This window comes from Serinus canaria, chromosome 7 (assembly GCF_022539315.1).
Source record: "Serinus canaria isolate serCan28SL12 chromosome 7, serCan2020, whole genome shotgun sequence".
NCBI lineage: Eukaryota > Metazoa > Chordata > Aves > Passeriformes > Fringillidae > Serinus > Serinus canaria.
In genome coordinates this window covers 9,064,798-9,092,616 of record NC_066321.1, presented here as the reverse complement: position 1 = coordinate 9,092,616, position 27,819 = coordinate 9,064,798, and the positions used below count along the sequence as shown (strand labels likewise).

The following is a 27,819-nucleotide window of genomic DNA, read 5'->3' as shown; positions in this document are numbered from 1 at the left end:
ATTGAACATAAGCTGGTAGCAGCCTGATTTTCCCAGAATTGCTGCCCAATTTGTCTAACAGCACCTGAGTGTTAATTTTTCCAAGCTGCTTGCCTTTGAGATCTGCACCCAAGTGTTAAATCCAATTCCCTCCAGCGTAACTTTGTTCTTGCCTGCTTGAGAGCAAACACAGAAATGAGAATAATAGGAAAGAGGCTCAAACAGGCATCTAAAGATACATGGAGGGAACCAAAAGAAAACTTCTTTTCAGAAGCAGTATGGACACAGGTGTAGGGTTATACAAATTGTGTGGAAAAGCATTATCAAGATAGAAAAGAGATCACAGAAAGAAAGCAGAAAGAAAAACATGAGAAGGCTGAAGAAAACAGTATGAAAAGACTAAGGTTCAAACACTGGAAGGAAGACAGACCATTACAGGAAAGGCAACAAAAACACAGTAGAAAACACAAAGAGAAGGTAATAGAAAAGACAGAGTCAGTCCATTTCACCTAAACCTGTCTCAATCTGGGACATCAGATCTTGGGACCTGATGTTGCTACTGGCCACAATTTCATACTAAACTCAATACTATTCAATACAGGAGTTGAGTTTTAAATGATACTTCACTTTTACTGCAGCCAATTCTCACACTTCAGTTACTTACTCTTGTTAAGTCCATGCCAAGTTTCAGCTGAGACAAAAGATGCAAGATAACGCTGCGCTGCTCTTCCACTGCTCCTAGGTCATCTTCCTTATCATCACAGATATCCTCCAGCTCCTCATCCGGATTTATTTCTTCAGGTTCCTGTAATAAGAGCCATAAACTTTGCTCAAAGATGTAACTGGCCAGACAGTATTCAAAAAGGTAGTTATTGTATTTAACTGCCTATGTATGAAAAAAGACTAAATAAACCCCTGCAGAGAGCTACACAATGGAATCTACTCCCAAGATAAACAACAGCTGAAGAATTTGAATGGATATGAAGATAACTCAATGCAGATTCCATCTGGAGGATTCAGGCTCAGATTTCTCACCCTCTCTCATATGGGTCATGGAAAAAAAGAAAAAAGCTTAAAAGAAATTCCTGTAAGTTTTGTGAGTTCGCAGAATGTCAAGCATGTAACACATACACAGAAACAGCAAACCAAAAGCTAGCAGCAATTCCAACCACCTCAATAACCCCCTCCACCTCCACAGTACTTCAGCCTTTCCAGTGTGGCTCTCACTACTCCAAAGACTGTATCAGACTGTAGTTCTGAGTTCCCTGACTACCATCATGCCTAGTACCTACACAAGCTGTGCTGCACAAGCATTATCATGTTGCAGTGAGTGCAAATATGTAACAGTGAAAGAAAAAAGTAACTTGGAGTAGTGTCAATAAAATAACAACACTCCAGGCATACACACACTCTCCAAGTGCCTGCATCTGTGTAACTAAAGCAGAGAGACTAGAAATTACATCTGCATTGTTTTAACAACTACCATGGTGCAAGCAGAAAGTCAAACACTTCAGGCAGGAGGGATGCTGGCATTCTTAGGGTTCTGAGCTGCATCCTCCTGGGACAAACAGCTGGAGGGAGGCAAATGCAGAGGAGAGAGGCACTGAATGCCATGAGAAGGCAGCAATTTGCCTTTACCTAAGCAAAGCCTTTGTCCTGGAGCAGCTGCCCTGGCTCAAGGCAGATTTATCAACACTCAGCCACCAAAAACAGAGGGCCAAGCCCCCACACAGGGCTCAAATCCTGATGACAAGTGCAGTATCACATAGGTGACTCCTTTTCAAGAATGCTATGCTGTTCTGCTCTCAGAAATAAGGGAGTTGAAAATACCTATAGGGAGTGATAACACCTGTCATACTTCAGATACATTAAGTACTCAAACTGTGACTGCCTTAATTACTGAAAGGAAGGAATCAAGAGATTTAGTTGAAAGCTCCTAGTTTTGTTTCATCTTTTCTTTTTTTAACTTAATAGAAACTACTCTGACCCATTTAAAAATCTATAAACTATAGCAATTGAAAAAAATCCTTTCCATTTCAATTTTGCTCTAAGACAGCCCAGTGCTATTGCAGAGACATAAAACAGCACATTATCTTTTCACAGTTACACAGTCTCAGCCAAACAACTGTGTGAAACCAACTAGCATAAAGAGGATGTAATTATGATTTTCTAGCTTAGTTAGGAAAACATGTTCTTCTTCATAATCCCTGATGGTTTTTTACTTCAGTGTTTTGCAATTCAAATCCATTTTGTCAGTTATAATGATACAGACTGTAGCCGAAAACGATACAGACTGTAACTGTATTTCAAATGCATTAAGCCACCCTGCAGTCAAATTATGAGAGTTGCTCAGATTAAGAAAAACAGATGCAACAAGACTAGAAAAGAAAGGGAAATGTAATAGCTAAAGACCAGCAGTTTTGTCTTTTGTCTGTTTAGGCAGTTCTTGGGCCTATTTTGAGACTGTCACAAATTTTATTTAGGCAGTATTCCCTTGCAGTTTATCGAAAACAAGTAAATAATGAAGTGCAAAAACCCTATTTCATTGCTTTGCATTACCACCCCAACTGGCTCCCTCCACTTGACAACAAGTTACATAAAGCAGCAAAAATTTGTTGAATAAACAAGGTAGAGAGTTTCACTTACTGCAAGTGTCCTCACTCCTCCTCCTACACAACTAATTGTAAGTATGAGAACAGCTGTCGTTAAATCACTTCCACATAATATGATTGAACAATTTACAGATATTCCTCCAAATAATTCCCCACAGAAATGGGATGTCACATTACCTTACCCTTGTTAGCTGGCAGGGCTCTGCAATGGACTGCTCTTCTCTGACAGATGCTGGCTTGTTTATCTCTGCTGGGAAATTCTGAGCTGCTCCATTTTTGAAGTGGTTTGCCAGGGAGATCTTCGGTTCCAACCAACTGATTGTTGTTCCTGAAGCAAAGGAAAGTTTGCGCTGAAGCTTGCTCATCCTCTGTAAGGTCAGTAAATAGCAGTTTCCAACAAAAGAACTATTTCTTGTGGAATAAGCCCAAAGCAGCCAATTCCTCCTGCAGCCGATGCCTCCAGCAGCCACTAAACAAAGGTGGTGCAATGAGACACCACCTTCAGTGATCATTAGCACAAACACTGGGATTGGCGAGCTGTAATACATGCAACTTGGACTGGAGAAACTAGTTGGTGTCATGAAAGGTGTAATCAGACACTACAGGAGAAGCCCAGTATCATGGGAATGTTAAGCAGCCCTTACACTTCTCTTTAGCTGGTACCAAAATTAAAAACAGCTTTCCACTTATCAGCTTCTAAAACTCAGCTCTGTCCTAGACTAAAAAGACCCAAAGCAGAAGTTTTGTGGCCACTGTTTTCTCTGGAGAGGGTGCTTGCCTTTTCTCAGCTGCAGAGAAGGCAGGCACACACTGTTGAATAAATAATAGCTGTCAAAAAAAAAAAAAAAGAAAAAACCAAACCTGCAGGGCTTGGAAAGCTATTACCCACCTGATGATTCCAGCATCTCTAGTTACTCCCAGTTAATTTATCAGAACGGGTCGGGTTCCTCATTAATAATACAAATGTTCCATTCTTTTTCAAAGGGCAATAAATGTACAGGTGATTCCAATCAGTTTTTACTGAAGAATACACAAACTGACAAACCATCTTGGCTGGGTTGCAAACACAGAAATTATCAGAAAACCTGAATTTCTACCACCAGATAGCAGTCCCCTGCGCTATACTAAGACACCTATCCTAAGGTCTCTGTTGTCTCTTCCCATATGATACACAATCCTTTATTTCCAGACCCCTGTTACCTGCAACTAGGTCACATCCTCAACCAAAACAGGCAGAGTAAGCTGAATTCAGATAAACAGGAGCATTTCCACCAGGAAAATACAGGAAAAAAGTCCAGCTTTGCTATTTGAGACAAGATGACTTTTCCACAGCCAGGCAGCTTATTTTCAACATCCATTACTCATTAATCCGCTACATCATAAGAAACAAGAATTTCTGACCACACTAAACTAAAGCTATTTAAACAGAAGTTGCAAAGAAGTCAAAAAATAAGATATTCAGAATGTTGCTATCACACCTTTTTGAAAAGGTTTTACTGTCTTAAAAACCTCTCCATGACATCTGCTTTCTAAGCTGTAACTTTCAACACTAATCTCTAAATGCATGTTCTAGGCTGCATTTCATCCACACTCTCTGCCTCTGTATTAGCTTGAATTTACCCAAGAGCCTCCTTTTAATATCTTCTATCAGCTACACATAAAATAACCTGATTTATTACATTTTCTGTTTATTTTTTGCAGTTAAGAGAGTATTTCTGAAAGATTTGAGCTACTACCTGTGTCCTAATCTTTGCAAATGGACAAGATACCACCTTAAGACTTCTCTTCCACTGGAACAGCATATACAAATCTGCTCTCAGCTATTTTGCATAGGCACAAGCCATTCTCCTTACTTGTGACATCCTCCTCCCCTACAGTCTTCACCAATTTCTTTTCAAACAGTTGTCAGCACTTCCTCTCTGGCACAGTGCAGACCTCTTGAGTTTTCACTTCCTACATTTTTCTTCAGGAGCTGCAAATTGCTGTTGCACAAAAGCTAATAGGTAGAACTTTCTTGTTCATCTTTTAGTTTGTGATTCAGAACACATTTGAGGGGGCAGTATTTTCAGTCTTCTGATTGCTATCTTTTTTTGTTTGTTGGGTTTTTTTTTTTTTTGTCATCTAACAATCTATAGCAAACTGGTACTCTTACAGTATTTCTAGTCTCTTACAGTATTTCTAGCCTGGATCTACCAGCTGAACCAGAAGTATCCCTCCTTAGTCAAGAGGAGTGAAAAGCTAAAGGGATTTTAAAATATATAACAAGTTCTTGGCAATCCTTGAAAGGAACAAATGTATTACAGTGTCTCAAGAAAGGCCACAGCAGGGGGGAGATGGAAGGCTGCAGAAAGACACATGCATTCTTTTAATGGGCTCTTTTTAACTCTGGCCCCAGTAATGCATCATCCAATCTGCTGATTCTCTCTTCTCCATCCATCTCCCCAGGATACCACTGAAAATCTTCAAGATTTGGACATGCTCAAGCAGTATTTTTAGATTCAGCCATAACAGGCAGATACCAGCTGAATAGCAGCCAGTGAATTAAAGCTTTTCCCTGCATGGTTTAAAAAATTAAAAACCTACATCACTTGTCAAAAAAAACCCAAACCAAAACTATCTTCTTAAGTTATTACAGTGGTGGTCATTGCACCCTACTTATGTCCCCAGATACAAGTCAAAAAACCACCTTAAGTAGTGCAAATGTGAAAATGCCAAAACAAAAATACTTCTGATGTGCATCTTCCACAGTTATGCATCAACAGTGAAAAAATTCACAGAGAATAGAAGAGCTCTTTCAGCATAACTTCAGAGTTCAGAAAAATATCTCAAGATCTGCCATCCAGTCTTTTGGGTTTAAAATGAAATTTTGAACTGAAATACAGCAAAAAATTTTAATTCAATCTATTCACATCTTTTAATGCCTCTAGTGATTTCAGAATCACAAACACTTTTTATATAGTTTTAAGACTTTTGTATAACTTTTTTTTTTTTAATCTTGGAAACTAAATTAATTGCAGCTCAGAAATTATATACCCAGGCAAAGCAGGCACCACAAATATGAGAGGAATATGGGACAGATAAGGGGAGAGACAATTTATGTGTGTCCTTTGTTACCTACTTACTATATCTACTGATCTGTTGTGCAAGAGAAGCATTTGAAAATCCTATAAACCTCACAAAAAGCCATAAAGTAAACATATGAAAAAAGGCACAATAAGATGCAGAAGAATTTACAAACAACCACAACCACATTCAATTCCATACACAGCACATGAATCAGGTAGAACAATTCCACTAAGCTCTTACTTGCATTGGAGTGATCAATTGTGCAGACATGGCAACATATTTGTCTGCTGCCTGTGAATGCACATATTCCACACCCATAAGCAGTAGGGCTTAGGGGTTTTTTGTCTGTTTGTTAAGGTAGTCAGTTGTTTATTAGAAGAGATTTTCTATTTTTCCCAACCTTTAAGCAATTTTCATTTACTTACAAGTCCATTCTGGCCTCAGAATAGAATGAAACACTTGTCCTTAGACCATGGTTTAGACTAAGGTAGTAACTCAAAACAAGAATACTGATATTTAAACAGTATTAGTAACAATCAGTGCAAATTTAGAGTTTTGCATTTTAATGCTTAACTGCATTAAAATACAAAAGCTACACACATGTAAATACTAATAACAGGTATTCAGTGTGCAAAAAAAGAATTTAAAAAGCATGACATTTGGCAGAGATGTAGTGGACACACTGCAGAATCTGCAATGCCATCAAATTTCCTCTCCACTATTAAAATTATATCCCAAGAGCAGCCTTCACGTTGGAGTGCCTTATGTAGTTTATTCTGTTGTGAGATGCTGTACTACCATTAGATGTTACATCCATGCAGCTGCTGCCACAGACTTCCTGATAGAATAAATTATTAAAAAAATATATATTCAACATGCACAGAGTTCCACCCAACACAAGCTGGGGTCTAGAAAAAATTCACAAGAAACCAGACAGTCAGCAGTTTCCTTTGCCCATGTGTTAGTGGAATGAACATTTCTGCAAGGAAGGGATTTGTATTTGCTCCAGAGTTCTGCTCTCTGTGAGCACCTCTACCCACCTGCTGGTAAGGAGCCCTTTTGTTGAGAAGCATGCTGTAACTGGAGAATATGGAAACAGTCATTTAAGCAGTTCATGGTTGCCATGGAAGTTGCTTTGAGCATCAATAGGTCTTGATCCAAGGATGTAAGGTGACCGGAGGCAGGAAGGCATTCTATGCTCCTGATCAAGTCTCTCTGCTGGCCCTCAGCCTGAGACATCATCTGTCAAACAAAACAGTCACTTATCAGGTGGTAGAAGTGTTGTGTGATACCTGTTCAGCTGTGCACACACAGGATCTCAAATGGTTTTGGGACAATAATAAAACTACAAGCTAACAGATATATATAAAACTACTTGTACTTTTTTCTCTTGACTATGAGAACTACTACTACTACTACAGAGTCACTAAATGCATGGTGAATCTACTCACAAAAATACATGGCACTTTATTAACAAGCAAAAGAGAATCAAAGCGACTTTAAAAAGAAAGGCAAAGATGAATTTGAACAAGACACTTGTTGCAGTAAATATCAAACACTTTTATGCCTAGTTGATAGGGATGGGGGTGAGAGGGGAATTGCAGGATTAAAATATATGAAAAATATGAAAGCTAAAATCCTAAGGCATCACGCATATGCACTCTGTGTGAGAAGTAATTAAGCTCTGTGCTCTGCACAGCCTGGAATAGTATCTACTGTCTGTGGGTATCAAAACTTTTTTCACTCCCTGCAATCAGAGGTGCAGTACTTTAACAAAGACCTGTATTCCTCATTTTGGCTCAAATCATAAAGGATCTTCATTTATTGTCTGCACTGACACCACACTAATCATCACCATCTCAGCATTTACTTTTCAAGAAGGGAAGAAAAGCCAGCAGGATTTTCACCTTCATTCTGTGTTCAAATGGCAGCTGTCCTGTCCTGTTGTCATTGTTCCCCTTGCTCTCCCCCCAAGCTCCTTTTCTCCTTCACACAGAACTCCACACACCTAAATCACAGAATCTGCCCCCATGAGGCACAGGGGCAAAGCACAGCAGCCATCAAGCAGCACTTTCCTCTTTATACTCACAGAAACAAAATATTACCTGATTTTGAATCAGGGATGAGAGCAAACTCCTACACATGCTAGGAGGAACAACAAGCACTGCCCTACAATCATTATGTGTTCTGCTAGTGAAGGTAAATGTAAGGACAGATTGATTTAGCAGAGCAGCAGAATTTCTTTAAAAAGCCTTTTAAGAAATATGCATTTAACTGCCATGGCATTAGGTAGATTTTTCATTCCAATTATTTAATTCCTAATCCTAGCAGTATCTGATTTTTTTTTCAGTACTACTACCTGCAACCCCTTCCAGGAACTGCTTTTAAGATTTTATGTAATACTTAAGGAACATGTATTCATCCAAGTTCATAGTACATGATCTTTTGAACTTTTAAGGGCTTGGCTCCATAGCATTCAAAGGTGTGAATTTACAAAGCAATGGCTCTTTAAAAGTGGTGTTAACTGTGCAGTCAGCTTTAGCATATACCAAGAGCAACAGGGCAGAAAGCTACTAAAACATTTAGTTATAGATAGCTTTGCCTATGCAAACACACCAGCTGCTATCACAACATGTGTCTCATTTTTCTCCAGTCACAAGTGTGATAAAAGCCTTTGTGTGCAGTTTTTTACCAACTCTGAAAAAGTGTGTTGGCTTAAAAAGAAACTCTCACAAAAAACCCACAGATAATCAGTTGACAAATCACCACAATCCTTCTGGTGACCTTTACTGTTAGTAATTCACCATGTGGCAGGCCCCAAGCCCTTCATTCCAGGATCAGGCCAGACAACAGGACAAGCCATGCTATGCTTAGCTATCAAGTTCAAATAGGCACATTTTCCCTTTCAAAGGACACACTTAAGGTTTTTCTTAATTATACACTCAGCTTTGGGAAAAAAAAAAAAAATAGTGCCAGGAGAAGAAAAGCACAGTGACTAAAAATTCAAAATCTTGGAAAAATAAACAGGCCATTGTTTTCATTTGCAAACACACAGACACCTGCATTTAGTGCAAGTTAGCAAAAAGATGTTCTTAAACCTCCTGCTTTGCACAGTAACCACATCAGCATCATGACATATTCAGCCAAGAACAAGGGGCAGGTAAAGGGAAAGGGACTGCCAAGGGAGATTCAGGTATAGTGCAATTCATGGGAAAATGAAAGAAGGTCAAATTGTAGTACATTCTTTGAAAGAATATACTTTTCAAAATTAATTTCTAAGTGTTCAAGCTATACCATGCTCAGGGGTAACAAGAACAAACCTGCCCTTCAGTATTTTAATTATCTCTACAAAAGTGGGCATTGTATCCAACAAGCATTTCAGCTTAAAAAAAGCAAGCAAACTAACACTCAGAAGAGTCAGCACTACTGAGGATTCTTCATCTGTACAAGTTTTTAAGTTGATAAATAGTCATGCTGTGCCACCAAATTCAGTAGCAATCAAGAGAGCATGAATAGCTTCCTGTGCTCTTTGCAATGCCAGGAAAAGTCATTCCACTTTATTCCAGTTACAGGATACAAGCCACTGCTTCAGTGCTCCAGCTCACACACACTCCTCTTTCCTCCCTGTATGCCATAATGGTGTTGGAAAATTCAAAAAGTGAAAAAGCCATTTTTGAAACATTTTTATTTTCCTGGGTACCTAGCAGCACTTCACGTGTCTCTGCATTAGCACTATAGGAGACTTTAGAGTTCTAAGAGGATAAAACCAGGATGGTAGCAATTTCCCTTTTGCAAGACATCTGCAAAAACAGTCTGCTGTGGAGAGAAATTCACAGACTCCAAGGTTTAAAGAGGCAGTCACCTTGTGTAAACTCCTGAATAATTACACCTCAATAGCTGATATAAATCAAGGCACAATGACAGCATGCCATACCAGTGAAAGTATCTGCAACACTCAGTTACTGGAGAAGTTACCACAGTGCTCAGCCAAATATTTTAAGGTTAATGAGGCTCATATTATACAGCACTCTTCTATTCCAATTTGTCTAAGTTCAATTTCTAGCTATTCACACTTCCTGTATCTTTATTTGCTAAATTAAAAAGCTCTCCATTAGAAATTTATTTTTGGCTAGAAATGTGTTACACCACACTAACTACAGTTAACATTAAAATACTTAATAACATCAATACCACCACTAAGTAACACAGGTTTGCAATGCATTATCTTTAGATAGGAAAGACCACCCTAGATATATTCACAAATTAAAATCAACCAGTAGTCAGTCTGTTCTGTCAGTCAAGATGCAAAGGTAATTATTTCTGGATTTTTCTCCCAAAACACATTACACCTGAACACATGGTGAAAAACACCCAGGCATCTGAACTGCTCTCTCTTCAGTCACACCCATCACTATGCAATTTGTCTAAATGAATCAGCAGACCAGAAAATGGTATTAGCATTCTGAAATGTCCATCATGACCAACTTCTCCCTGGTCATAAGAGAGACAAGCACAGCTTAGTCAATTCTTCTACAGCTTGACAAGGGAAGAAAAGCATACAAGAGTATCAGAGCATGTGATGTCCCTTAAGGATATTCCCTTGTCACTTGTAGTGGTAGGACTTGCAAAGATGAGAACATGGTTCTACCTTCAGCATCAGGATACTACTGCAAAGTACAAAATATAAAATATACACCAAACATACATCATTTACTTCTACAATTAGCCAGGACAAGTTACTTATCCTCACACAGCTGTGCAATAATGGCTTAGGACATGCTACTGACAATATATCCAACTAAGAACAGCAGGTTTCTCCACAACCTTACAAATAACACCACAGCTCTCTCAAACAACTGTAAGGGAATTTAAAGCATACAAACCTCTCTAACATCTACAAGGTGATCTGGCTGCATAATGGGAACTCTTTTTCCAGTTGGCAATCTGTGATGTCCAACATTGAAGAAGGAAACTGCATTTTGACTAGGTCTTCTCTGCACACCAGGAGAGTTGGCACTTCCTTGGGATGCAAGAGAGAAGCTGCGAGATTTCAGAGGAGGGTTGTTCTAGTGAATAAACAAGCATATTGAGAAACATTTACAATTAATCCTAATAACCAGCAAATGTTCTAATATGAAAGATACAGCAGAACAGTTTAATTTTTAATTTTTTATAGAGTAAGGAAAGATAGCAAAGCCCTAATAATGCATTAGTAGCAACTGCTAAATATTTTCCACTGTCTGCTTCTAGCTGCCCTCTTTTATAGTCTAATTAAGAACAATCTGTGAAATGACATTGATCTGTAAGTATCACTTCTCTGACTTGAAGATCAGTTCTTGATCTGCAACAGCACCAGAAAATTACTCCTAATAGATCCTGCAGGGATAGAGCTGACATTTAAAAGAATGGAACTTCATTCAGAGCTATTAGTTCTACTTATCTCTTACAACAAAACCAGCTACAAGATGCTGATTGTGAGCAAAGAGAAACAACAGTATTCAGAGACAGTGTTGAGGACTTTTTTCTCAAACATGGGAATTCACCCTAAATTTACCTGTGGGCTGTTGTGTGGTTTTTAGAAAAAAAGAAAGTAAGGGGTTAAAAAAAAAGGAAAAAGAAAAAACTAACATTCCCAGAATGGAAGGGCTTCAATAACACTGAAGTTGTATTTGCAACTACTTCTATCACCAGGCAGATTTTTGCCTATGGGAGCATCAGTCATACCTTTCCAATAGCTTCTGTGTGATGCTGTGTGCATATCTGTAGCCTGCTAACCCAGTGCTGCCGCTCTTTAGCATCTGTAGCTAATAAAGTAAACCAAAAGGATTCTGTTAAATGAAGATGGGCAAAAATGACTGCTTAATTCTTAAAAATCACAAGACTAACAGTGCAAAGTAATTTATTTTTAATCTAAAACTCATTTGCCGGTAATAACTATGATATTAAGTCAAGTTCAACATAAATAGTATATACTTTCCTTTTTCTTTATGCTATTTTTAGTTACAAAATTAATTTTAAAACATCAACAAACCATAATTGCCCTCACAAATATTGTAATCTAACAACGTGAAACATTTTCCTGCAATAAGAGTAAGGTACTCCAAATTAGAAAATTACAGCAAGTCTCAAGGGAAGAAATAGTCAAAGTTATTAGCCTAGATTTCTGCAGCCCACAAAATCAGAGAATGGGCTTTTATAACCACCATAAGGTGGCTAACAAACTGAATAATTAAATTCTCTGTGAGCATCACCATAGTATTGCTACCTACAATGATTTAGAAAACTTCGAATCAGTACAATTTCAGGACAGTATACATGAAGATTAAACCCCATTCTACACATCTGAAGTCTTCTGAAGGTCATCAAACCCAAATATTATGGAACTATCCATAAATACAGACCATTTCTAGTGAATAGTGAGATAGAAGTCTTGCACATAATGGCAGCACTTTGCCAACCAGGCTCTCTCTCTTTGGCGCTGCAGCCAAGCCCAGCCAAGCAGCCCCAGGTAAGAGCCAGGACTGTCCTCTAGTGGAAGGAACCCCTGCCCAAGCATCCAGGTCCTACCTCTTAGTTTATACTGCTCCCCGCTGGCTGCGTTGACTGTGAAGGTGTGAGAGTCTTCATCACTGGGTGAAATGACAGCTCCAGCCAGCTGCAGGGTACCCCTGGGCTTCAGATGTCTAGACTGCTCATTCACAAAGTACTCCAGCAGGCCAGCATCATTGTTTAACACAAAATACCTGCAAGGATAACAAAGCAAATACACTAAATAAAACCAGCTCTTTTTTTTTTTTTTTTTAATGCAGGCAGTTGTGTTGGGAAAAGTCTCTCTTTACAAGTTTGCACAGATGGGATTTAGACGAAAAGACTTGTGTCAGGAAAACCCTAAACATGTGAATTATGTCCCCAAGATGGCACAAAAATTAATTTCTTGGCATTTTTTTTCTCACAGCACAGGGATTGCACAATAGAACATGCCCACAGAAGAACATTATGATGAGATTTTGGGAATCAAAAATTATATCCTGAATCATTAGGGCTTAATAAATCCTTAAACTACATACATTAAAAGTAAAACAGCCCCAGATACAAAGGAGCTGAGATGCAAAACCATGAAACTAAAGCAATTTCAGTTTGTTTTTTTTTTAATGGAACTGGACATTATGCTTCAACTTTCACTTGAGTTTAATGCTGAGTATATTGACATGAGTCACTCCATGCCAGGGGCAGCACAGGTGGCACACTAAGGACTTGTCTCTCCAACATTAATTTGGTTGCACTGTGCTGCTCTAGGAACAGCAAGAAACGTGACCAGAGAATTTCACCTGACACAGAAAATCAAGTTACTCCAGGGGAGATGACATCCTGGAGAAAGGGGAAAGCCTGCTTGAGTTTGAATTTACAGTAATGAAGTCTTATTCTTTTTTTAAGTGATAGCATTATTTGGCACAAAGGTGAAGACTCAGCAGAAAACACAAAGACAATATTTTTTTAATGGAAAAGGAGAAAAAGCCTAATGCTTTTTACACATAGTTATAAGCTACTAAATGAGTTAACTGCTTTATATTGACTATGCCTTTTTTATATTCATGCCTTAATACAAATATTATTCATCTACACATTAGCTTAATCTATATTGAGAAAAAGTATAAGATTCTTGCACAAAGTTCGCCTACTAGAAAAAGGGAAATCTAAGTATTATTAAAAAAACTGAAATATGTTTATCTGGATGCTGCAGACACCAACATTACTAAAAAATAAAAGACTTACCGATATTGCCAGCCTGTGACAAGGTTGGTGTATTTCATTAAGTAGCCACAAATATTTTCCATGTGATCACTATAAAAAGAGAGAAAAAAGCCATCAGACAATACCAAATATATTTTAGATTCTTCTGACCATCTTTATTCTTGGGAGATGAATTTCAATGTGCATTTTTAGAATGGCACTATCAATTTAATAAAGCTTTTTTTTTTTTTCCAGCCTTGCTCCTAAAATATCTTCTTATGACAATTTAATCAGACTTACTTAATTCCAAATAATTTCAAACCAAAAATTGCTTCACCAATTCAACAGGCATTTCTATACACATTTTTACAAGTTTCAGGTAATTAAAGACTTTGTATCCATGCTGCTTCTGGCTCCTGATCTCTCTTCAAAACAAATTTTGTACTTTTGGGACTCCTGAACAAAATTAACTTTCACTAGTTTATTAACAGACCCCTGGATTGCAGCCACCAACCTAAACTGTCTGTAGCTACTCCTACATCAGTGTAGTGTTATTAATCCCTTGTGTCCAGCATCCTTCCCCTACACAGTCATGCTCCTGAACAGATGTCCTACAGAACACAACATGCAAGTGCAGGTCACATCAACATATTCTGAGACCTAAACCAGAAGCCAAAACATCTCCTCCTCAGGCCTGACAGGAAAATCCAGTAGTTTCTCCTTCGAAGATTTGACTTGCAACACCCACCAAAAATGAGAATCCACCAAAGGCACTTGGCATGGAGACTTAATAACACTATAGGCAAAATATATTTCCATTTCTGAAAATCAATTGCCCTTAATAAGGCTTCCAAGTACCACGGCTACAAATTACTCCCTTTAAGACCACAGTTTTAAGACCCACTTTATGCTGTGTGTTCCCATAAATCTAGAAATGCCACCTCAATGCCCTCACCTCACAGTAGGGCATAACCCCACACTTAAGAACACACTCTCAATAGACAATTCAGGTCCAGCATGAGAAAAAAGTTTCTATTACTACAAAGAATTGAAACAATGACCCAAATATCAGACACTATTTGCTTCTCCAAAAGAAGTTCGTTTCTAATGTAAATTTTAATTTGAAATTTCTGTAGGTTGTAGTGGGTTGAAGATCAAATTATTCAGAGTCCATTGGAGCAGCAGCAACCTCTCTTGGTTGTTAAATGGACAAAGTAGCCCCATGACAGCAAAAGGGGAAAAGTGGGCAAAACAGGACTGCCAGAGCCAAGGGATCAACTCCCTTAGTGAGTTTTGGTTGCAAACATAATTGGGTAAGTACTGGGGTAAATTCTAAGTAACAGCTGAAGCTGCCGTCTACACCTCATTTATAGGCAGCTGATTAATTAGAAATCTGACAGTTTGATAAATATAACATGTTACACTGTTTCATCTTAGAGGAAGCCATTTAGGGTGACACTAATGAAAACAGCCACAGAGTAAATCACTGCCACTCAGTGATATAGAACAAGCCAAGAGATACAAGAACGTACATTTTTTGAAGACAAAACCCAAGCTGCTGATTTTAAATGCTACTTTTAAAAGCAAAAATATGTGTCCTAGCTATTACAGCAGCAATCAGAATTGCAGTAATATCCTGCAATGGAGAGCAGCCAGCGGGACTATTGAGGAATTTAATTTCTAATAGCTCATTAAGGGGTACTACAGATAAAAATAAAACCAAGGAGAGCAGAGGGTGTCGTATATTTTAAATGTATGGAGAAGCTAAAGGAGACATAATCAAACTCATCCTCGGCAGACGCCTCTCATTTGTTATTATTGGCATACAAGGGAAGTACAGTTTAGACTTGCTCACTGTCTTAATTTAGCTGAAAATTATGAGATTGCACAGTCATAAAAATGCATGAGCTTGGGTTTTACTCATCTGAAAATTGTCCCTAGTCACAGCTAATTGTTTTTCAGCTCCAGTGAATGCAGGCTACACCCTTGCTTTTCAGTGAGACACTGCACATAGCCCTCCACATTTGGGCTACAGCCACTGCACCCCCAACAACAATGTGCCTAAATCACAGGTACTTCTAAAGAACCCAAGAAAAATCAGAAAGGTAAGTTCATACTGCAGTGAATGCAGCAGCACTATGTGTATGACCTATGGAAGTCCATTCATCTAACAAGAGTAAATTAAATAGCCTTTGATTAAAATAATTTGACCTCTTTGTTTCTTTGGGGGTTTTTTTTTTGGTGTGACAAATAAAATAGCTGACTTTGTCATGCAGAAAAACACACTGTAGAAGGGAGTGCAGCTCTTCTGGTGATATAGTTCCACATCAAATTACCATCACATTTTCCCATCATCTGCATGTTCCTTTCCACTTGGATTTTCACTTTGTCTGGACCCAAACATGTCCAAATGCTTCCTCTTCAATAATTTATATCTCTAACCTCATCAGTCTCAGAAGGCTCAGCTGAAAGGTTCTGAAAACACTGTCCCATGGAAGTCTGAGAAAGTGACTGAAAACTAATATTTCAACATTTGAGCTGAGGCTTATTTTTAAATAAGTAAAAACTATATACACTAAAGAAATATAAACTCACTCTGCAAACTTCAATTCACAAAAAAGTAAATTCTATAAGTATACATAAACAGATGATAGAACTACAGTTAACCTAATTTTCTTCTGCATGTATGAATACAGAAAAATATTCTCAGTATTATTTCTGAGCAAGGCAAGGGATTGTAACTAAAGCATTTCTTCTCAAGAATTTTAAGGTTAGTGCCTCCACAGCAAGAGTTAAACCAAGATATTTGTTGTTTCTAAAGCAGTGATGAAAGGCAGCTAACATTAAAAAAAATACAAAAACACACCCAACCCGAAGAAAACCCAGTAACATTTCACTAGTATGGAAGTGACAGCCAAGCTCTACAGAGCACTACAGAAAGCTTGTAAAATTTTGAGAACAAGAGGTTGAGGTTCAAGCACTGGCTCTGCTCACAGATAGCCACAGTTCATAAAATATGAGTTAGCCCCTACAGCTGTTTCACTGGAAACAGTGCTGGCAAACCTGTCTCAAAGTCACCAGTCTACTTCAAAAGCCTCCAAAATTTCCACAGGGGTTTTTGACTTCTAGAAAACAAATTTCAAAAGTGAACTTGACACAAAACACTGAGCAACTTAAGACTGAGAGTGAGGGCTGGCTCCCTTGGGATCTTTCCTGATTTTCAGAATCCCTCTGCAGTGACACTGCTGCCTATGTGCACGTACCTGTACCTATGGGTACGTGTGTCTTTCTATAGCGAAGATGCTGTTGTTGCTATTTAAAGTGCTCACCACAGTCTCAGATTGTCAGAGGAATAGCAACAGCTCAGCACCATGAGTCAACAATCCCTAAAGGGCCTATTTCTGTTGAAATTCACATGTCCTGTCAAAGAAAGGAAATGTTGCAACAGACAGATCACAGTCTTAGGGACATGAAAAAAAAAAATTAACTTTTGCTGGACTACTATAAGTGAGGGTATTAGACAAGTCACAATCCAGAAAAAAATATGCAGAACACATCATACAACATCTGAACTCTAGCCCAGCAAAAACTACCACCTCTCATAATCTGGGGTTTTTTTCCCCAAAGGCTGAACACCATTGAACTTGACTGTCCATTTATCACAATATTTTAGTTTATAAACACTGTGAGATGGACTGAGACTGTCCATTTAAGCAAATGACAGACATCTGTGAACAATTACACATCAGTTCATATTCTTCCCACAAAATTATCCCTCCCTTACATCAAAGATGTTTACCACAAGCCAGATTTCTACATATCTACATGCTACTAAAAAAAAATGATAGGAATAAAAGATTCACAAAGAATCACTGTTAGCTTATTTATCCTTCTCTGGTTTTACTTGTCCTTTCCTAAGTTGCACCAGCTGTCAGGGCCTTGCAGGGTGGTCTCCTGTCCCAAGGAAGAAAGAAGACAGTGACAATCAGGCCAAATTCCCCTGCATCCTGTTTGCGTGCAGCACCCGAGCTTTGGACGCAGATACAGAGGAACAGTAGTCCCATAATGACGTCTTTCAGGAGCTTCTGCCAAGACACCCAGGCTCACACCTGAGCCAACATTTTCTCTGAGAAGCAGCAAAAGGCAAAAGGCTTTGCCAACCTTTTTCCATACCCCTCACGAGGAGGTGTCCATGAAAGCCCCACAGAAAAAAAAAACCTAGCAGTGGCACAAAAATTACATACATCAGGAAAGCAGTTACAGAACAGTTCCAAGACTGCCCTTCAGATGATTTTAATTTTGCTGGGACCCAGACAGGACCACGTGGGATGCTTTGAGCAGCCAAGTCTCTGAAGACCCAACAGCTGTCTGAAGAGCAAACGCAGAGGCCAAAGGCTTCCCCACTGACTTGCGTAAGGCCTGACTTCAAGAGGCAGCTGAGTATGTGTGGATCTGCTGCCAGCAGGAAGGATGGCCAGGAGTCTGGACCCCATGAGGATGTCAGGGAGGGCTCCTGAAGGGGGATCCAGCCTCCAGAGCTGCCATGACCACTGTTATGACAGTGCCTTTGGATCCTGACCAGCTCCTTTCTACTGAGCTCACAGCAAGATGCAAAGCCCTGGTGAAAGTGACTTTGATATTAAAAGCTGGCAAAGCATAAAAAAAAAAAAAAAAAGGAAATAGAGACATGAGGCTTGTAACAGTGCAAACCAATGAGTGATTTCAACTATACAGTTTGGAAAAAGCAGCAACCATTTTCACTAAACTTGCTCATCTCTGTTTGCTCACAAGTTCACTGTTGGCAATGGTTTGCTTCTTCCTCACTGGGCACTGCAAAGTGCTTGTCTACAGTGCACTGATTTCCCTTTTCCTTACACAGAAGGGTAGGCAGTGGAGAAGAGAAAGGGGAAAAATATCCCAAAAGCTATGTCAGCATTTAACACTTCAGCCATATCTTCTGCAACTGCAAGAAACCACCACCAAGTTAAGCACACCAATTCCACAGCTCTGTGGTGCAGGAGCATGCTCCCCAGTAAACCCAACAAGGTACGGCAGAAGTATCAATCAATTACCTCTGCTTTTCCAAACAGCTTTTGGAATACAGGAAATAAAACTATCCTTGCTGTGCAACTCACCAGCAGTGCTCTACAGTCAGCTGAAGTGGCAGCAAAGCTCCTGCTCTTCAGCTGGTGTTTGACTACTCAATTACAAATTTAGAAACCAGAAACAAGTGCAAGGAAAAGAGGTCCAACACCATGACAAGAACATCAACAGCAGACCCTGAGGACACTTCAGAACACCACTTGGCTCCAAGTATGCAGCAACACACACCCCTTCATTAGATATAAAAACTTCTCTCCACATGCACTCCTGTAAATCATTCAGAGTACAGACAAGCATTGGAAGAGCAGCATGGGGTTTCCACAAAGAAAAGGTGTGGCAGAGCCAAAATGAGCCATCAGCTGTCCTTGATTCCAGCACAATGCAGCCCAGCCTCCCTACCCTTGGGGTGAGGGGCTTTTCCACACCCTCCCCAACCCTTGCTCTCAACACAACAGTTGTTCTGGAACCTCAAATTCTATCAATACTAGCTTTCAAGGAGAATGATAAATCAAGCTAATAGGTTGTTTTTTTTTTAAACCATCTTAACTAAATTTGTATTCCATTCTCCTCTTGTCAGCATTAATGGACATGTAAATTACATACAAATGAAACTACTGTAACACTTTTGCAGTGTAGCAAGTAGAAGAAGAGTGGCAATTTTTAATTAATAAGTAGCAAAACTGTTCTCACATAACAACTATAAAACTGATTGTTTAACTACTTTAGAATTTACAGAGCTCTTTATCTCTCAAAATACATCTGCCTCGAAAAAAATGAAGTGACATTCAGCTCAGCAATTTGTCTCACACACAGGTGAGCACCTCAAGTCAGCAAGAACTCCACTTATGGACAATTTATTTGTGGATTTGCATCAGCAGAACAGAACTGAAGCTGCACCTAGGAGTCAGTAGACAACCCTGCAGATTTTGCTGCAATGATATCAGTGGAAAACAAACTGTAGATTTAGCCAATATCATTTTAGACCTGGAGCATACAAAAAACAAGGACCTCAAAAGGTCTGAGCTCTGCCCTTAATGCCTCTGGAGAGGTTGCCTGCAGCTTTGCTACTATTTACAGTTTACATCAGCACACCGTAATGTGCAGTTTCACACATTACTGCTAACAAAACCCAAAACTCTCTCTAAAACTAGCTTCAGAAAGCTCAAGCAGTCAAACTAAAGCTGCTCTGCCCAATGAACAATGCTGATATAATATATACAAGGCAAACACTGGTGGATGAGCATCTCTGCAGCTTTGAACAATTTGCTGCCTGTGATACCTGGGAAAGCAGTGGATCCTGGGAAATACTACCCACAGAGACTGGTGGAGCAAACCTCTGTGTTGTTCAATTATTCTTTGGCACAGTCCAACATGGTTCAGCTTACTACATGTTCCATCCCAAGGCTCTCTGCTCTCTTCTAGCCTAGTAGCTCTTATCCTACCAGAAATATGCAGACATGCCCTTGCAATTTTGAGATTTGAGTATTTGTGATTATGTATTTTTAAAAGATTATATTAACAATTACACATTGCCATTCTGGACTCTGCAGCAATAAAACTCTGAAATGGAAGGTAAACAGGATCAGTTATCTCAGATCAGCTTCTTGCTTTGTAATTATTTTTGAAATATTATTTCCAACATTTCAGGTTAAATACTGAGGATAATAATTATTATCACCTTTCAAGTAAATAAAAACACACTTAAATAGCCCATTGTCAATTGATGTTATCTAAATATTCATAAATACAAGCAAAAGCCTGTGTGGACCACCAGACTCAAGAAGCAATGGCCAGTAGTTTAAAGTCTAGCTGGCAAACAATTACAAGTCGTGCAATTCAGCAGCACTGAATGGCATCTTCTAACTCTGAAGCTCTGAGCAGGAGAATTAGAGATTTTGCAGAGGCCCATCTCAACCCAAATCATTCTATAAATCTTGAACTCAGAGAAATTAAGCAAAAATACTCTTACATTAAAATTGAGGCATAAGACACAAGGAAGATTAAAACTCTAAATAAGAAAGCATACACATTAACCACTTCTGACTATCACCATATATAAAGAGAGCAGGGCTACTTTCTTGTCTGGTGCTTGGAGGGAAGGGTGATTCCCAGACAAGGAATTATTCAAAAGTGCTCCTTTTCATCATGCAGTGAGTATGAGGTACTATTCACTTGGCACTCATGCTCTAATAACGAGTTCCCTCGTGGTATTCTTGTGCTTGCTATGGACACTTATGAAGGAGTTGTGCACTGAACAGTAAGAGGACAAAAACATTATCATTCCATTTGGATACAGGGAACTGAAGCACAATGAATTTTCTGCCTAATTTTGAGACAGATGCAGTCCAAATTTTATTTTATTTTATTCATACATTCAAATCATGGGATCTGCTGATTTCAGCTGCAACTGTGACCCTACAAAAGTTTTGCAAAATCAGAGCAAACTGTTCCAAAAACAGTCCTCCAAGAAAAAGGGTAACACAGTTAGTGATCACCAGGGAAAATCAGTTTGAATAATATATGACTATTACCACAAAGGAAGTCAGAGCCAGGGTCAGAAACCAGCTCCTTTATACAGCATCCTGCTGTTCTGCCCAGCAGAACTCTTGCTTTCTGATAAATCAACGTGCAATGAAAGTAACCAGCTTACTCAGTGCAAAACAGGCTCTTTGGGAAACTAATTTGACAATACCTAAACATTAACCAAGTCTTCAAAGATTTTCAGCCTCCTTGAAAACTCTGGATTTCACAACTGAAAGCAAAAAGGAAAAAATGCTTACCCACAGCAAAAAGCTCCAGAGCAGCCTGTCAAATACAAGATTGGCAGCTTAACACACACAAAGGAGCAGCATTTCTCCTACCCAGCTTTAGACTGCCCTCCCCTCCCATTTCAGCATTAAACACACAGGAGAGAAAATGTGAAAAGGTACAAGCTTTGAAAGCACCCTAAGAAGAAAGTTGTCTGGCAGCATTGCCAGGGGACAGCCATCCCCTACAAGAATTCACCAGCACTGGCAGGTGATCAGAGGGCATGTCAAGGCAAGGCCTGTAAGTAAACAGGGGTCACTGCACTTGTGCCTTAATTTTCACAGTACGATGAGTACAGCACAGGAACCTTCCCAGGATAAGGTAACAGCAGCAGCTGCTGCTTTCTGCTTCTGCATTAAGCAATGTGATCAGGTCAGGCACATGCAGTTTGTTTTCCATCTTCTCTCTGGGGAGAGAATGTGTGTGGCACAGCAGGATGTTAATGTTGTACTGGAGTTAATTAACTGTCTGCTACATAATTACATTAGAAAAGGTGAAGTTGAAAAGTACTCTTTGCACTTAGTGAAAGACAGATATTTGTAACAGCCATTAACTCCTGCAGAAATCTATTCCACGGACAGCACAAATTATTTGGTATTTAGACACTACAAAAAATTGGTGGTTCTTCATTTTAGCTTAATTTGAACTCTAAGTGAGCATCCCACTATGAACAAAGTACACTGGATGCAGAACCAACTCCCACGTGTACTTATGTCGTCCCATGTGACGCCCCTGTCTGTCCAACATGGAGAGGATCTGAGAAGCAAGAGAGGGACTCTTGATGGTCACTCACTGAGGAGCCACAGGGCTGGAGAAGGAAACCCAGACCTTGTCACCTGGCTCAGGAGTCAGGCTCACATTCCCTACTAGAACATCAGTCAACATGAAGCTCCTGCTTAAATTACCCAAACTTATTTCCCCAACTGTACCCCCCTAACCAAGATTTGCTTAATTTATGACACATCTGCTCCAACACCAATTATCCAAGTTTAAATACATGTGTGAACACGAAGGGCTCACCTGCCTTTTGAGAAGTGCCTGGGGCTTCAGCAACTGTAAAATCAGTTTGGTAAAAGATGACCTTAATATTTTAATAACATAGTATGCATCTTGAGATGGATGTAACTGGCTGATCATTTTAAATATGAACTTCTTGTCTATTCCAATGAGCAAATTATGTGAAATGCAGAATTTCTAAATTAGTGTAAGGAGCATGATATACTCTTAAAGCAAAGAATCATATGAGGATAAAGAAATTCAGGCACCAGGTTTTTCAGCCAGTTCCCTCCAGCATATCAAACAAATGTGACAGCACTCCTAATCTGGGTTTTAGTAACAAAAGGAACATACAAAATTGCAGAAATAAATTCTGAATTTCACAGCAACCACTTGAGAAAATCATCTCTTCAGCAATCCAAACCACACCTCAAAAGACCAGCAACAAAGTGAGCAGCATGGGCTTTCTGAAGGTCCCTCAGTGCTGAGGTATCTCCACACATCACCAGAAACAAGCAAGGAAGGTCAGGACTCACTTTGACACAGGTTTGGCACCAGAGCCACCAGCCAAGCCAAAAGATGCCAGTACAAACATCATCTCCCTTGGGAGCTGGCACCTCAATGTGACAATGCCAGCAGGCTCTTACAATGGTGGGATACCGAGGAAGTGAACTGCAAGAGCAGGGGATAAACAAAACAAGAGCAGGCCTTGCCAGACCTCCCATCTGGGAGTGACACTACAAAATTACAGCCTCAGTCCCTCTGCAGCTGTGCACCACAAAGAAGAGAGTTACAGTTATTGATTCCAGCAAATATACACAAATCCCACCTAGAAACCCAAAGAATTTTGTTTCAAGCAATGCAAAAGGAAAAACCAGAACATGGGAGATGGGTAATAAAAAGGAAGCACTAGGGGCACCAGTGTTAGAGAGAACTGTCCTAGGATGACACTAACATTTTCATGAAGGTTTGGGACATTTCTTCCACTTAGCAATCAACAGGGAGTGTAGCTTAAATTCTGGCCTGCTCTCAGGAGCCAGATGATTAGGTCAGCACACACCACCCTACTACAGCCTAAGCAAGGCTTTGATTCCCAGACAAGAACAGAGGACCAGCAAGGGAGAGGTTTGCAAATGTTGAACACTGAGCTGCCATCACCTCCCGTATCTGCTTCTATCAAGCTGGTTCCAGCTTTAAAGACCAAACAGATGAAATTTATCCTCCCAAGATCAAATACTTCTTGGACTGTGACAAGAGACACAGAGAAACTAGGAACTCTCGGTACATCTTCTTGCAACTAAGACTGACATTGGGACATCCCCAGCACAAGGATCAGTATTGCAGCAGTCTCAAGACACTTCCCTTCACTATTACTAATTAGATAATTTTTGCAAGATAGCACAAATTAAAATCAAATGCTTCCACAGCCTATTTCAGTTTCACATGCTTTGCTTCTACATGTTTGAAGCGCAAAGCCTTGTCAGATATTCTCAAAAGCAACTGGGATCTAACTTAGAAATGAGCATTGCCTTTAAAACACATTTCCTACTGGATGATTTTATGAAAAAGTGTTCACGATCATCTCAAAATGCAGAATTAAAATATATTCACTTGTTTCAGTTACCAGTTCTTCTGCTACATTGTCACATGCTGGCCTGCTCAAACACAGAAGACCGAATTAAGGTCAGCAACTGTTTACTCCCCTTTTTTAGTATTTATGAAGAGACTTGCATAGTATCAACTGAAAAAGCCTAAAACCCACAAAATACTGGCAACCATTTCACTTGTTTAAAATTTGGTATCCATTTGCATTCAATACAAAAAACATTTAGTGCTCCCGTTTGGCAAAAGTCTCTCTCTGCTCCTCATCTCAGCCTCCTACTCCAGCCCAAAGCCACATGAAGTAATTCTGGAAGAGAATCTGTCTAGCTTAATAAAATAAACTAATTAATGACAAGCAGAAGCCACCCAGCATGAGGAATCCTCTTACTGGCCATTGTCACACCTAGCAAGAAAAAAAAAAAGTAAAAAAAATACTATCAGTCTAGGAAATTTACTCCTTGAAGCTACTTTCATCCAAATGGTTTTCTATACTAACTGGCAACTGTGAGTAACCCTGCAGCACTCAGGCAAACTCTCAGGAACAACTAAAAAAAGGCAACTCACTTCCTTAAACATAGAGCAAAAGACACAATCTGCAGCATTTTATAACTATACATGGCTAAATCCATAGTGAACAGATGCTAAAACAATATGAGAAATAAGGAACAAAGACAGCTATCTAAAAAATACAAGCAGAAGTGAAAAAGCAAATAGGTTTTGAAATATAACTTGTAAGCTTCAAAATCAGCAATTATTTGAGAAATTAATGAACACTTTACTTGTATTTCTAATGGCAGGGGAAGAAATGCTAGGAATACTTTAAATAACAGAATTGATCTACATATTTGAGAGCAGAACCGCTAAGAAAAACATAAGAGGACAGCACATTATCACATCTCCAACTGGGAACAACAATATTGTTTCTCTAGTCAACTACTGTGCTTTGAACATTTCATTTTGTAGATAAATAAGAATCAGCGATTGCCACTCACTTCTCTCAAAATTATCTTAAAGCCCCTCAAGCCAGGCTGACAGGACTGGTTACATTTCTTTGGCACATGTACTGAACCATTTAGCTCATAGAAGATTCTGCATTCTGGTTGTGAAATTTTTATGTCATTTGAATGACTACAAATCACATGTCACAGAGGACCAGCCCAACCTGCCTCCTTTCTCTCACTGCTTTGAAATCACTCTTCTTCATTTAACCCAGAGCAAGGCAAAAACCAAATGGAGATAGCCATAAGGTAAGGCAGAACTGCTGAGTGCAAGTAATTCCATGGGTGAGGCTGTACTTACTTCACAGCTTGGTTACTGCTGAAAATAAAGAAAATATTATAATCTTAAACTACATTATCAAGTAACCTTATAACAATCTGAAGTTATTCAGAAGTCTTACCTCCTGGTAATTGTTTCTCTAAATGAAGACAGAGTTAAAGAATTTATTGTGCAGCACAGCCTCTGAGGCTCTCTTTATCTACTGAAATGCAAGTTTACATTCAGGCTGTTCCTGCCCCAGTGAGGAAAATGAAGCCAGTGGCTGGTTGTTCTCAGACACACTCTGACCTGATCATGTACTCACAAGAAAACAAGATCACTTCCTGTCAGATGGCTGAAAGAGCAACTTCTCAAGAACTCTTAACTTCTAAGTAAATTAAAAAAAAAAATCTTCCTACCCTCAGAAGAAACAAATCCCTTACAAATTTTAGAAGAGCCACTACTATGCTGGCTGCCTAAACTCACCAATTCACAGGCTACAAGCATGAAGTTTGATAGGAGATTCATCTCTATCTCCACATCATCTGAAGCGTCTGGCAATCTCTGGTTGACACTTCTCCACTATGATAAATATCTGATCTAACTCTACCACAGCCTCAATTTATGCCAAGTATGAATGACCTTGCACCCCTTTGAGAAACTCAGTTTTCATAATTTCATGTTCCAGCAGTCTTGGAGGTTTATTTTTTATCCGTGGTCTCAATTCCCCACTTGGAGCACTGGAGTACCAAGTACCTGTTGCCCCAATGTCTGACAACTCTGCTACAGCTGTTTTGGCCAGATGCTTCACTAAACAGTGAGCTAAACTTTTACACCAGATGTGGTCTGTAGGGAGCAAGTACTTCAGGATCCTACTCCTGCCAATCTATGAGACCACACATTGCTCAAACTCTGTGCTAGGAAAGTTAAAGATCAAACTTCCACCAAAAGTTCCCAGAGAATCTGTTTCTGAAACCTGTATGTTAGACACTGGTTTGTCACTGAGGAGCTTGTCTTTTGTCAAATATACTTGAGCAGAAAAGTAATAAATAAAGTGAAAACTAAGCTACAGCATCTGGTTAAGGAGGGCTTTCTAGGGAGACAGGGGGGAAAGGTGATATTTTGAGAGTAATTATATATAGAGACAAATGTAGGAGTAAATAATTGATCCCAAACACAGCAGAGATTAACAGTGAGGTATCTCAAGTGTCCACAATAATAGAATTAGTACACTAAATTTCTCCAAATGATCTAGAATGAAAAAATAAATGGCACTAAAGTTTTAGAGCAAATTAAACCAGATATTGATAGCTACAAGGAAAAGAAGGACAGCTCCCACTTAGAGCTGTCAAGCCACAAAAATGGCTAACACTCGGGGTCAGTTCAATTTTTGTCATACAAGCCATAGCACTGAAAGAAGAAACAAAGCAATTGGATGGATAATTTTATGAAGTGGAATTTCACTGTACAGCACTGACCAGCGACCACCATCACACACACAGTATAGCTAAAAAGACATCCAGACAAATCAGGCATCTCATCCCTTCCACTGCCTCTAATTCCACATAAAAATAGAAAATATTTCCATTTTGATTGCATAAACCAACTCCTGTGTCTCACAGTGAATCACGGATAGTGTGTGCTTGGTTTTAGTAACAGAAATTTTTATGAGAAAATTCAGTTCTACTTGAACCCGGAGTTTAAAAAGCAACTGGAAAAACAGTGGTTAAAAGAGCCAATAGCTACATCTGATAATTAGCTTTCCCGACTTAACAGCCTGAAATATTCACCCTGAAATCACCACTTCTCTTTCCGGCACTAGTCACCACAAAAGTAAAATACTCATGACCCAGATTCTCAGCGATGACCGCGCTGTTCCCTCCCTGCTAAAAGCACCAGGGCGCTCGGTGCCTGCACATCCTGGTCCGGGTGCCCGTGTCCCGGGGTCATCCCGGTCCCTCCGTCCGCCTGTAGAACGCTCCGGCTCTGCGGTCTCCACACACAGGAAACAGCAAGCCAGTCCATCTGGGCTGGCAGATGACGGCTCTGGAGAGTCTCCATTGGAAGGAGAAGTGTGCAAACTTCACACTTCTCCTTCCAATGTACACCTCCTTTAGCATTTTCAACAGCAACATGGCAGAACTCCAGCCAAGGAGGAGAGACCCGGGAGCAGGGATTCGGGAATCTCCCGAGTGATGCTGTAGAGTCCGCTACCAGCGTGTGAGTGGGAATGTGTTCAAACAGAAAGCACAGCAGAAAAAAAGCATATGGAAACCCTCAAGTCTCTCAAACACACAGGCAAATAATTCAAACTAATGCCATGAGCTCAGCCTCTCCGGCTTTCTCTGCTCCCTTCTGCTGACTTGCTGAACCTGAGTAATCACCCTGATTTATGCTAAGCAACGCCGGTCTTAAAGCAAGTTAGATAAGAATGAAACTCCGTGCACACTCAGTTTTGCTACCAGCAACTAACAGAAAGCATCAATAAAAAAAATTAATGACTGCCATTAAGTTGTTTAACAACACCTAAAACTCGGCACAAAGTTCGGCCTCTTTTTTTTCTTTTTTTCTTTTTTTTTTTTTTTTTGGAAAGGCTGGGAAGAGGTGACGCGCTGCCAACAACTTTAAACAGGTCTCCACGTTCTCCGAGGGGAAAAGAGGATCT

At 39.5% G+C, this 27,819-nt stretch overlaps 1 protein-coding gene across 2 annotated transcripts in view; it reads right to left on the bottom strand.

Moving 5' to 3' along the window:
• OSBPL11 (oxysterol binding protein like 11) overlaps nucleotides 1-27,819 on the bottom strand; it is a 43,303-nt gene that overhangs the window by 9,954 nt on the left and 5,530 nt on the right. The window contains exons 3-9 of one of the 2 annotated variants that reach the window (XM_050977112.1): nucleotides 13,431-13,499; nucleotides 12,225-12,400; nucleotides 11,382-11,485; nucleotides 10,541-10,723; nucleotides 6,698-6,899; nucleotides 2,774-2,919; nucleotides 644-784 (exon numbers count right to left, since the gene is read on the bottom strand). In XM_050977112.1, coding sequence (XP_050833069.1) covers nucleotides 644-784; nucleotides 2,774-2,919; nucleotides 6,698-6,899; nucleotides 10,541-10,723; nucleotides 11,382-11,485; nucleotides 12,225-12,400; nucleotides 13,431-13,499 — 1,021 coding nt within the window. The remainder of the gene's footprint in view (nucleotides 1-643; nucleotides 785-2,773; nucleotides 2,920-6,697; nucleotides 6,900-10,540; nucleotides 10,724-11,381; nucleotides 11,486-12,224; nucleotides 12,401-13,430; nucleotides 13,500-27,819) is intronic. The other variant, XM_030241792.2, reaches the window with a different exon arrangement.